The sequence below is a fragment of the Arachis ipaensis genome, chromosome B6, assembly GCF_059453495.1.
Source record: "Arachis ipaensis isolate K30076 ecotype BB chromosome B6, ASM5945349v1, whole genome shotgun sequence".
Taxonomy (NCBI): domain Eukaryota; kingdom Viridiplantae; phylum Streptophyta; class Magnoliopsida; order Fabales; family Fabaceae; genus Arachis; species Arachis ipaensis.
In genome coordinates this window covers 151199348-151211860 of record NC_142441.1, presented here as the reverse complement: position 1 = coordinate 151211860, position 12513 = coordinate 151199348, and the positions used below count along the sequence as shown (strand labels likewise).

Sequence of the window (12513 nt, the reverse complement as noted above, 5' to 3'; positions counted from 1 at the left end):
AAATTTAAATATATCTAAAATATTAATATTTTAATATTTTTAATCGTTAATTTTAATTAATATATTATATATATTTTTAATTAAAATTAATTGTTAAAATTATTAGAACAATAATATTTTAAGTACACTTAAAAATTCTTCCAAAAATATATACAGATAGGAAGTGTCATGACTCACGATTGATTTCTGGAGATAAAATAAGCAGCCACTAGGGTTAGCTTATCTTGGTATTGCTGCCCGTTTTGTTGACATTTAAATATGTGACAAAATTAAGAACAGTGGCCAGTGACAAGGCTAACGCTACATACTGTTGTTAAATTATAAAAATTAATAATAATGTATCTAATTCTAATCTAAAGGAACCTTTTTGAGCTGGAAAGCATGGCCATGCATGGCTGCAAACCAAACATGCAATAATCACATTATTATCCCATTTATTATTTACTTCCAAATTGTATGGGAGTAGTTGAGTAAATTTTGCCTTGTAACTCCCCTTTACCTTCATTATTGCTTTTAATTTTCTTTTCTTTTTCCTTGTGTCAATTCAAGAAAAGCAACTTGTCTGATCAATCATTTACACTATGTTTGGTTTAAGGGAAAATAAGAGGAAAGAAAAGTGGTGGAAGAAAAATGAGTAAAAAATTTTATTTTCTTTTGTTTGGATACCAAAAAAAATGAGAAGGAAAGAAAATTTTAGTATGGATCCTATAAAAAAAATTTTCCTTCCATTAGAAGCAAAAAAACTAGAAGAAAAATGTTACTTTTGATGTATTTACAATACTACTCCTAATTCTATTATTATTAATAATTATTAATATAAATTTAATTTTAATAATTTTAATACATTATTATAATAAATATTTATATTTAAACATTATATATGTATTAGATAAATAATTTATAAAATTATAATATTTTATAATATTTATAAAATGCAATAAAGCATAAATAAATAAAAATATTTATAGTTTATTTTATTATAAGGGCATTATTGTAATTTTATACCATTATGATTTTTTTTTTTTCACTTTTCTTCTCATCCAAACAAAAGAAATTTTTTTCTCTATTTTCTTTCCATTCATTTTCTCTTCATCCAAACAACACACAAATAACTCTACTTTTTTTTTCTATTTTCTTTCCTCTCATTTTCTTTCCTCTTATTTTCTTTCCTTCTATTTTCTTTCCTATATCCAAACAAAGCGTTAAGGTTGCCAAAGAAATAAAATCATCATGCATGCACCAAAATATAAAAAAACACTGAATTGTCTACGCTTTTCGTTTGCTTAGATTTGTATTATTTCAAAGCTTTAGACACTAAAATTGTGGTAACTGATAAATTGATAATAATAAGAGCTTAATAAGAAAGTTTCAATTAATATTATTAATTTTTAAAAATTATTTTTTATTCTAAATTTTAAACTTTAAATTTTAAAGAGTCACCAAAAAAAATTTTTAAATTTTAAATTCTAATCCTAAATGGTAACTCTAAATTAACTTTCTGAAAAATGAGGATTAAAAATTAATTTTACAATTTAAAAAGTATATAATTAAAAATTAATTATATGTACTTATTCTAATGATAAATAATCCACACTACTCTTTCTATTTAGATATTGAATAGACATGAACATGTGCAACTAGATTATCAGAAATAGTGTGTGCTAAGTAGTTTGATTATGATGATCACTAAGTGGGTATCAACACATTATTTTATCTTCACCTAATTAACTTTTCACACATATATGAATTACTTAATTATTTCTTTTTCGTGTGGGGTGCCATTTGCCACACCGCCTTCAGAAGGAAAGACAAGATAATGTGATGCTCGATAAAAAAAAATAAAAATAAAAAAATATATATAAGAAAAAGCTAACAATTTTAGGACCATGTTCATGATGCTTTGGAGAAAGCCCCTTTTCTTGGCATTTTTTCTCCTCATTTAAGATTGTCCAAGCACTTTATCTTAACAACCTTCGAATATTAATATTGTTCAATATAGTAATAGCAAAAGTAATACTTGTACTTTAGGGTTTTGAAAGACAGACATAGTTTTTTTTTTCGATAATATTTTAGAGACAATAAAAATTTAGTCAAAATAGTCTAAAATTATTTTATTTAATATTTATTAATTATTGTTACTATTAATAAATATTTAAAAAAAATAAATTTAGATTTTTTTATCTTTTTAAAATTACCGCTCTTAATTTCTTATACCCCTTATTAATTTTGTAATATCCGAGGTATTTATTTTGAATTTATCCAACGGTTAATTTGTCAACTGCTTGATTGTCATTACTATTGCTGCCATAACATTTGGATACTTATAACTAAATTAAGTTGGTCTAGCGGTTAATTTATTAGCCTATTTAAAAAAATGTCGAAAATTTGAATTCTGTCTTGCATATACAGCAACGATCTATTGTCTATTAGTCAGCAACAAATCCTTAAATAAAACTCAATACCGCGATGGATTAGTTTTTAATTTGTTAAACTGAAAAATATCGTGAGAAATTAAAACATTTCGATACTTATTATATTGAATTCATTCAACAATTTATTTTGGTTAGGGTATGTAATTGGTGTTATTATTGTAATATATCTTATTAATTCTTCTTGGTTAAACGTTTTTGAATTTGAGATTTGAAAAGTTGATATTTAGAAAAAATAAGTATAGATAATTAATTTTTAGTTAGTCAATATTTGTCAATTTTTTAATTTATTTTTTAATTGTAAAAACCTTTTTTTATAATTTAAAATTTAGGATAATTAAAAAAAAAAACATAGCTAAAAAGATTGATGACTATATCTAATTAAACCCTCATAGCTACATTATCTGTACCGGGGAAAAAACAATAATAACAATCATATAAAAGCAGAAGATTATGGCATATGAAACTATGAAAGGTATGTGACTTTCAAGTAATTATGACTTGCCACACATTGATATGATAAATTATTAGATGGACCATACAAAGTTCAGTACAAATAATTATACATCATTACACACAAAACAAAAAAAAAATTAAACAAAGAATGCAACCCATTATATGCGCCTTGCAGCACATGGAAAAATTTTTGAAGGAAATGTTTTCTTTTTCAATTTAAATCATGTAAATAAAAAAAGTCGACTTATTTTGGTCTACCATTACATTCAAAAAGTCAATCCACCAATTATATGAAAATCTTATCTAAAGCATATTATCAAATAAAAAAAAAATTATCTTCATTTATAGTTGATAGTCGAAAACTGTTAAATAATTAGACATATTTGATTAAATTACTATCTAATAATTATCAACTATCAATTTCACGTAAAAATAACTGCACATAACTGCACGTTTGATTAAAAATATTTTGCTTTTTCTATATAGTCTCATTATTACCAAACAATTTTAGATGAAGCAATGGAAATTAAATGCAATCTAAGTACTAACTAGGGTATAGAAGAAAGTGGAGTGTTATGAAAATGAAGCTTGCAAGGGATGAAACTATGATACCACATCAATGGACACATCCTTGGTTGTGCAAAGAATTGAGCACACTCAAGAATTGATCTCTGGAATGGAAGATCAGGAATGCAATTCTTTGTAACATCAAGAACTCCTCTCTCAATCAAAACCCTACAAATGGGTCCCACAGCATTGAAATAGTTATCTGAAAGTGAGAAATTTACCAAATTGCCCATCAAACTTGCACACACAACTTCAGGCACCATACCATACAACAAATTCCCACCAAAATTCAGAACCTCAACCTTCTCAAGACAACTCAATGACAATGGCAACGGACCTGTCAATTGGTTATTCCCAACGTCAAAAACCGTTGCCTCTTGAAGGTAACCAATCTCATAAGGCAAACAACCTGTTAGCTGGTTGTTCAATAGCAACACTTCAGTGAGTGTGGCTAAAGCCTTTGGAAGACTTGTTGGAATTGGACCATTGAACTTGTTGTTTGCTAAGGTTAGCAACAAAATATGAGTGGATCCTAAGTTATCAGGCAAACTCTGATTAAATATGTTGTTGTTGATGAACAAAACTTGAAGATTCTGTGTGAAAATCTGTGGTGGAACTGCCCCAGAGAACAAATTGAACCTAATGTCCAAAAACGTTAACGTTTCCATTCCCAGAACAGCCAGAGGAAATGGACCTGATAATTGATTGTTACTAAGATCAAGCTCATAAAGATAAGGTAATTTTGAAATCTGGGGTGTGATTGTTCCACTAAAATTGTTGGTATTTGCATGGAACAGAGCAATATCAGGTAATTGATCTATGAATCCATCAAGGGTAGGTGCAACAAGTTGAAAACCGTTGAAATCAATTGAGGCTAAGGCAACGGCTGAACTATTGTATGGTGGAGTGTCACAATAGAAACCTTTGTAGCTACAAATATCTGAACCTACCCAAGTTTTTGTAACTCCTAAGGGATCTAAGGTTACGGTGGACTTGAATTTTTGGATCACTGGATACACTAATTGAAGCCTTTGATCTGCAAACACTAGAGGTGGAGAAATTGGAGATGATGCTGCTACAATTGGAACTGATTTGGCAACACTTTTGTTTCCGTGGCCTTTGTTTTTTGTGTTGTGTAGTGCTGATGTGTGGATAATAGAAAGAAGGGACATTAACAATAAGAGATTGTACAAAGTTCTTGAGGTTGAGAATTTTTGTGAGTGGATACTCATCATGTTGTATGATCCTAACTAAAATTTGGTGAGTAACATTCAAAGTTTTAAAGGGCAAGAAAGTGGGTAGAAAGAAAAAATGAAGTTAGGCCACACTTAAATTGAAGCACTTTTAGGGTGTGAGTGAGTGTGTGCATGAACAAATAAATCATTGGACAGATAATAATGCCAAATGAAGCTTCTAGAATCATATATGTATATATGGATAAAAATTTTACTTGCGGACTAAAAATCAGTTATTATATGAATCATTTTGTATTTGTGTATATATATATTTTGTTTAATTTTATTTTATATTTTAATATATATTCTATATAAATAACTAATTTGTTTTTTTTTTTTACCGAAGATATAGAGACTCGAATCCGCAACCTCTTAATTGAGTATGAAAAATTATGCTATTTGAGCTATTGCTTATTGGCTAAATAACTAATTTGTTAGTATATATATTTTTTAAATATTAATACGTAACATGATTCGGACTAAATTTGTATATTTATATAGTGTTTGGAGAAAAGGGACTAACTTTATATTTATATATTGTTTGGAGAAAAGAAAATGAATTATGGATATAGATTATTGCACATAAAAAGATAGTGTTACAAACGTCACAATTTTTTATAAAAACTTTGATATTTAAACAAAATTATCTTCAATATATATTTACATATGGTTTTGACTATTTAGTATTTTTTTTAAGCATACATACAATTGACTGATTAGATAAATTAAATTTATGAGCAATCACAATTAAAGAGTTTGATTTTGATATAATTAATCGTATAAAAATTCTTACAAAATTATTCATCATACGTTTAAATAATTTTTTAAATAATAAATTTAAATTTTGTCCATTTTTATAATATAATAATACATGAAAAAGTAATACTACGCATCTAAATTTTTTTATAAATCAAGTCTACTTAAATTAAATAATAAAATTTGAAATAATATTAATCGTAATTAATTCTTGTTATAATAGATCAATTTAATTAAATTTAATTAATAAAAAGACTTAGATATAGAATATTATTTTACATTAAATAGTGTGTTGATACATAAAAATGAATTCCATAATTAAATTTGAAAATACTCAAACTTAAAATATAATTAATTCACTGTTAACTTTGGTCCAATAAGGCTATAGCCACTACTATTGTTCTACTTTCCAGTATCTCGTCACACACACGTCATATTAATTAAAATTTTTGTTTCTGAAATTGATCCTTATCTAAACATTAAACAATGTTCTATCACTACTTTCGGTTCAAAATCACTTTTGTTTTTATAAAAGGATATATATATTATAGAAAACATTTCAAGTGTATTGGGAGTATCGGTATTTCAGTTGTTTTAACCGTTGATCTGAATTATAAAAAATATATATAATATATTGATTAAAATCAACAGTTAAAATAATTGGTGCACCGATACTCTTCGGTGCCCTTGAAATATTTCCTATATTATATATATAAAGGTTTGGGTATAGTAAAAGAAACACTTGTTTTTTCTAGGTGACAAATAACACCTTGTTTTTAGCTGTGTTCAATAACAACACTTTGGTTATTGATAATATAAGAGTATTAAAATATATAATAAAAAAATAATTAACCATTAGTGGCTAGAAAACCATAAACTGGACACCACACTGTATATCACTATGCAAGTGTCCTCGCTCGATCAATCCTTATTTTCCTAAGGTAATAACATAAAATTATTAAAGAACACGCTTCTCTATTATATGTTATATTGAAAGTATCCTCATAATAAATATTTCTCTTTTCACAGTGATAAATAGATAAAGAGTGATTTGAACAAAATCTTATAAGAAAAAGTAGCATTATCACTTTTCTAAGAAAATAATTAAAATATAGGTGGTAGTCCTCTATAATTTCAAAATATTTTTTTTTCACACTAATTTAAAGATAACATTACCTGCATCCTTATGGGTTATGGGCCTTCAATAAAAATTCAACTAATCAAAGTGGACATTAAATAGACCCAAAAAAAATCAAGTTGGGTTGGTCGAGTGATTCGCTTAAACAAATGTGAGTGGTTCAAATTTCACCTTGTATATGCAGCACTCATTGACCAATAACAAATTTTTAAATGAAACTCAGATTCGCAATAAATTAGTATTTGACTTATCGAACTGGGATATATTGTGGGAAAAAAGACCCAAAAAAATAGCCCAATACACTATAGGAGTGGCACTTTCTCCATTTTTATGGGCCTTCTACTCAAAGAAAACTCACAAAAGTTTGTTAGCCCTATTAAGGACTATTTCTTTTACTCCAAAAAAGGGCTACTATATATATATTTTTTTTGAAGTATTCTAAACCTCAAATGAGATTGGTATAAACATTTTGGTCCTTGTCAAAAAAAAAAAAAAAAAACACATTTTGGTCCTTTAAAAAATTTATTCATTTTAATTAATTTTCTGAAAATAACGCCCAATCCATTATATGAGAAAAATAAAGAGAGAAGATAACATGCTAGATGATGATGTTCTAAACCTAGCTGTATTGGATGATATTGGCTAACAAGAATGTTTTAGAAAAATAATAATGTTACTCCTATTTTTAATAATGTTATTCTACATATGATTTTTTTTTATATTGTATGTATGCATGAATTCATTAAAAAATATTAAAATAAGAGTAACAATATTTATTTTCATTGTTTTATCCAATGTTTGTTGATTATGACAAAAGAAAATATTAGATGAAAAACAGTTCATTTAAATTTAAGTAAATTTCTATAAGTGAAACGAAATTTCAACAATGTACTAGACAATATTAACAGAAGATTTTTAAATTAGAACATCACATATTCAGTAAATATTATTTTTAACTAAGTCAGTAATAATTTATACTTATATTTACAGATATTTTATATACAAAAAATATAAAATTATACATATATTTATCAAAATTTTATATACATAAATCAATATAATTTATATTCATATTTTTTAAAATTTACATATATAAATAAATAATTTATTTATTAAAAATAATTTAATATAATGACTAAATAATAAACAAAAATAATAAAATAGTTGGCTCCGAAAATTTCTCTTCCAATTATTCTTGTCATTTTTCTTTTGTTATGCTACGTAGGTCAATTTAAAAGTCAACAAAATCTATGTTAAGGGTTGCCAAAGATTCACGTATCCTTCTTTAGCTTCATCCTTATCCTCATTATATCCAAACTTATATAGAATAAAACCTACACTTAACAAATTGAAAACAAGACGACATCTTTCTCCTGCCCCTTTGGCCTTTAGCCTTTTGCATCCTTTTCAAATCCACGCGAAATTTTAAAATTATTTAAGAGTGAATTTTAAGTAAATTATGGACAAAATATATAACTTTAGATAAAAATAACTAATTTATTATAACTAATTTATGTGCTAGGAGAAAGTTATTAATTTATTATCATAACAGTCTACTATATAAATATATATTTGGTTATAAATACTAGTTATTATATATACATCTAGCAATTTACTGTATAAATATATGTATTTGGTTATATTAATATTATATAATAGAATAAAATTATTATAAAAAAATATTTTATAATTAATATTATGTACTCTTTATGTGTTTTTATTATAATTAATTATTATTAATATTAAACTTATAAAAAATATCTAAATTAACACAGTGAATATTTAATTATTATATATGTATCTTATCAAAATTATTACCTTGAAGTTTGAAGTTAGAAGCATCAAGATAACAATCTTTTAAGAGGATTTAACTCTTAAATGTGGTCAACGTTGTATAGAAAAATTCAACATATATAGTGTTTCACCAATATATTTCTAACTAAATATATACTATATTTCAACGAATTTTAAAATATATATAAAAAAAGAAAAAGGCAACCCATAAAAAAAATTCCTATAAACACATCAGTATGCCTCTAATAAGTCAGATTGTTGACCAGTCAGAAAGGTAATTGCAATAAAAATTACAATATTCCAAGAAGACTTGTGAAAGATTACTATACACCACTACTATACTTTGGAAACTATACCTGATTCTTTCTTAAGCTGTATATATAATTTATATAAATTTAATTATAAACTATTACTAATTAAGATGATTGGAGGATAACAGCATCATTAGCATAATCATCATGTGTTAATGTGTGATTGTGTTCTCCTTCATAAGTTACAACAAGCATGTTTGGATCGTCTACTGCACGCTCCACGTGTTTACGTGCAGGGCATCCTCTCACGCTCGTACATTTGTAATAACCTCTGAAAATATAATTTTCCAAAAACAAATTAAATCCGGTGTGATATTTTCAAAACAATTGGATAATAAAAAGGTGAAAACTCAGGTGCAATCGACTTTACGTGAAGTTGATAGCTGATAAAAATAAGAATTTATCTATATATCAACTTCACGTGAAGTCAACTGCACCTGAGTTTCCACCTAATAAAAATAAGAATTTATCTAACATAAGTACCTAGGGTGAGGAGAGCCCTTAATAGGTTTCTGACCATATTTTCTCCAAGAGAAATCATCTGATGGAATATCTGCAGTCTTTGAACTAATTGCTGCCACTCTAATCACTCTCTTCAACTTCGATTTCCTGCATCATCGTCATTAATTCAATGCTTAATTGTTATATAATTAAGGACATGAAATGCTAATGATTACAGCTATGAATTTAGGACATTATTCTAATTTAGACACATCTACAACAAATTAAAATAAAAAAGAATACTAGAACTATAAAAATTTATTATTTTTGCCATCAATTAGCTATTAAAATTTAAAAGTGTAGGCTAAAATATACTGTTGAATTAAAATTAAAAAATTTGAATTAATGACTAAAAATAATAGACAAAAATAATAAATTTAATAATCAATTTCACTACTTATATATCTATGGGGTATTAATAATGAGTATTCTTTCTCCCTGATTCATCTCTTTTCTATTTCTTTTATTACATGTTATTTTACATTATTCTAATATTGGTAACCCATCATGTAAATATCATTATGTTAGGAGTTTTGGATTTTGAAAATTTTGATAGATTCGATGATCTATATATATAGGTAAGATTCCCTTGTATAATATATATTGTGAAAAAAAAGTTGGAAAAATGGACCATATATATATATATATATATATAGTTTCTATAGCTATTGGTATCTCTGTCCAGAAAATTGATAAATATAAATAACTTTCACATATTGTCATTTCTTAATTTAAAGAAACTATATATATGGTCAATTTTTCCAACTTTTTTGAAAGTTAAAAAGAGTAAGTTTCAAATAAAAAAAAAGTTTAATTTTATTATTTTTAAATGTATATGAAAATTCAAGCTTATCAATTTCACGTGAAGTTTATAACTGAGAGTCGTTAGATGATTTGACTTATTTGACTAAATTTTCATCTAACAATTCTCATTTATCAACTTCACGTGAAGTCGATTGTACCTGAGTTTTCACCTTTATATAGTAGTACTGCAGCAGTATATTACCTTTTCTTATAGCAATGGCACTTTGAAGAGGAGGATTGAACATTATTATCCAATGAATTGCACTTCCTCTTATTCAAAGATGAATTGGATAAGGGTGGTTTTTGCATATAAGAAGAAGAAGAACCCTTATTAAGAGACACCCTTTGAATTTGGAAGCCATGATCATCATCAATATTATTAGTCAACGTTGACAAGTAAGTACAAGAGTTTGTTGTAGAAAAGTCAATGCTTGTAGAAGAGCCATTGTTTGCTTCAACATTATTGTTCTTTTGATTATGGGAAAATCTTGAAGGGTAATCATGGTAATTATTGTTTCTCTTCCTTTGAGGCAGAGGAGGAAGAATTGATATAGGACAATAAAGCTTGAAAGCAGAAGAAGAAACTTGCTCCTCCTTACTTCTTTGTTGTGGAGAAAAACCATCTTTTTCTTTGGATAATTCAAAAAATCTTGTTGCATTGATTGTTTCTTTTTCATGATCCTAAAAAAAAGAAACAACATGAACATAAGTTTCATTTGGCAATTATTATTTTTAAAAAATAATATACTACTACAACAACAATAAATTATACTCTATTATAAAAATGGATAAGTTAACATAAATTTTTGGATTCATAATTTTAAAATTTTAAATATGTAAATAAATTTTGCTTTTCCCCTTACTAAATCCTATCATTATATTAAAATTTACTAAGGCCACTAGAATTTTAATTTAGTATTTTTAACTATTAGATCAGTCTAATTTTTTAGTCTGAGAATCTAACGGTATATTTTTAGCTTATATTTTTAAATATTTTTGGTTAACTGCTAATAAAAAAATATTTTTTTTATTAAAATAAATAACCTAAAAATGTATCCTTAATTTATCCAAATTGTTCTCAGCAAATATACAAGAGGAAAAAGTAAATTACAAAAAAATAATGTCACCAAAAAAAAATTACAAAAAAATAAAAATCTCTAATACTAATATTTAGTTTGAGGTGAAGATAAAAGAAAATTTAATAAATAATAATATAGTATACTTAATAGTTAATACTACTTATAAATGAAAGAAATTTAAGGCGTGGAATTTATAGATAATGCTAGGTAAACAAAAAAAAAACAGCCAAAATTTGCTTTATTTAACATTAAATCATTAATTAATTATCGCAATAATTAATGAATGCTAAATAAGACAAGTTATGACTGTTTTTGGCTAATTTTCTTTGATTACCAAACATTTTCAGAATTTATAGAATAGAAAGAGAAAAGAAAATGTTACCATTTGCTGCAATTGAAGATTATTAGGAAGAAGAGTAGTTGATGATGGAGCTCTTCTGAAACGAGCATGGCCCAATAATCTTGTTCTTGGTTTGTTGTTGTCAAGAATTGAAACAGCAACACCTGCAAATTCTTCTTTTTCAAGTGATGAATAATCATCATTTTCTTCATGTTTTTGTTCTGAAATCATGTCCATGAGCTTCTCAACACTCTCAATGCCACCACAAGCTGCTTCTCCCACCGCCGCCGCCGTCGTTGCGTCGTTGTTACTGACAAAACTATGATCACCATCACCACCACAATCATAACCGCTTATAAACTCCACAGCCATAATAATAAATAAATAATAAGCTTAATTAACAAAATACCACCGTTAACAAAAGTTACTATGGACTTATATATATATATATACATATACATATGAACTAAATAATTCTTTATTTATATATTTATTTATTTAGAATAGTGAGGTTGAATCTTTTTGGTTTCTTAAGAAGGTAGGAGAAAAGCAGAAATGTAGACGAAGAAGATCAAAGGTGGTGGTTTTAGTCAAAGAAAAATGCTTCACATATTTATAAGGATTTAATTAAGTTGTTTATAATTTCAATGTATAATAATATAATCATTTCTTTCTAATAAGTAATTATTTATGGTCAAATATATAGTAAAGTTAACTTTATGAGTTTAAATAAAGAGTTTTTTTTTTTCCAATTAATATCATTCTTCAATTCAAACTTTTTAAATTCTAAATTTTAAATTTTAAATACTAAATCTTAAATTTTAACTTCTAAACCTCAAATACTCCAAAATAATAATAATAATAATAATAATAATAATAATAATAATGTGTTTAAAAAATTTACAATAAAACATTTAACTAATATTGATCATTTAAAAAGTATTAGTTCCTATATTTCTTCTAACTTTATATATTTATCGAATCTTAATATAATATATATGAATTAATTAGTAAAATTATTTAGCTCAATAAATATATTTAAAAATTGTATAAGTACAATATTTGATTAAATAATAGTATCTAACTATTTTTCACTACTAGTT

The 12513-nt window shown here is 25.7% G+C and overlaps 2 protein-coding genes across 2 annotated transcripts; both read right to left on the bottom strand.

The window, feature by feature from the left end:
• Positions 1-2898: 2898 nt before the first annotated feature.
• LOC107605642 (uncharacterized protein At4g06744-like) lies at positions 2899-4813 on the bottom strand. The gene has a single exon (XM_016307590.3). It carries the CDS (start codon positions 4685-4687, stop codon positions 3434-3436), a length of 1254 nt encoding a protein of 417 aa, XP_016163076.1. The 5' UTR covers positions 4688-4813; the 3' UTR covers positions 2899-3433.
• A 3768-nt stretch (positions 4814-8581) lies between these two features.
• On the bottom strand, positions 8582-11981 carry LOC107647762 (putative WRKY transcription factor 7). Its single transcript, XM_016351810.3, has 4 exons — positions 11453-11981; positions 10194-10672; positions 9170-9295; positions 8582-8957 (listed from the first exon to the last, which is right to left on the bottom strand). The coding sequence occupies exons 1-4, from the start codon at positions 11780-11782 to the stop codon at positions 8792-8794; spliced, it is 1101 nt and encodes a 366-aa protein (XP_016207296.3). The 5' UTR covers positions 11783-11981; the 3' UTR covers positions 8582-8791.
• Positions 11982-12513: the final 532 nt, after the last annotated feature.

Excerpts from the sequence above, each read along its gene's own strand:
- LOC107605642 (XM_016307590.3), bottom strand. The coding sequence starts at position 4,687 with ATGATGAGTATCCACTCACAAAAATTCTCAACCTCAAGAACTTTGTAC.
- LOC107647762 (XM_016351810.3), bottom strand. The coding sequence starts at position 11,782 with ATGGCTGTGGAGTTTATAAGCGGTTATGATTGTGGTGGTGATGGTGAT. Across the intron at positions 10,673-11,452 it reads ATCTTCAATTGCAGCAAATG|GATCATGAAAAAGAAACAAT; the intron begins GTAACATTTTCT and ends TCTTTTTTTTAG. Across the intron at positions 8,958-9,169 it reads AAGGGCTCTCCTCACCCTAG|AGGTTATTACAAATGTACGA; the intron begins GTACTTATGTTA and ends TTATATTTTCAG.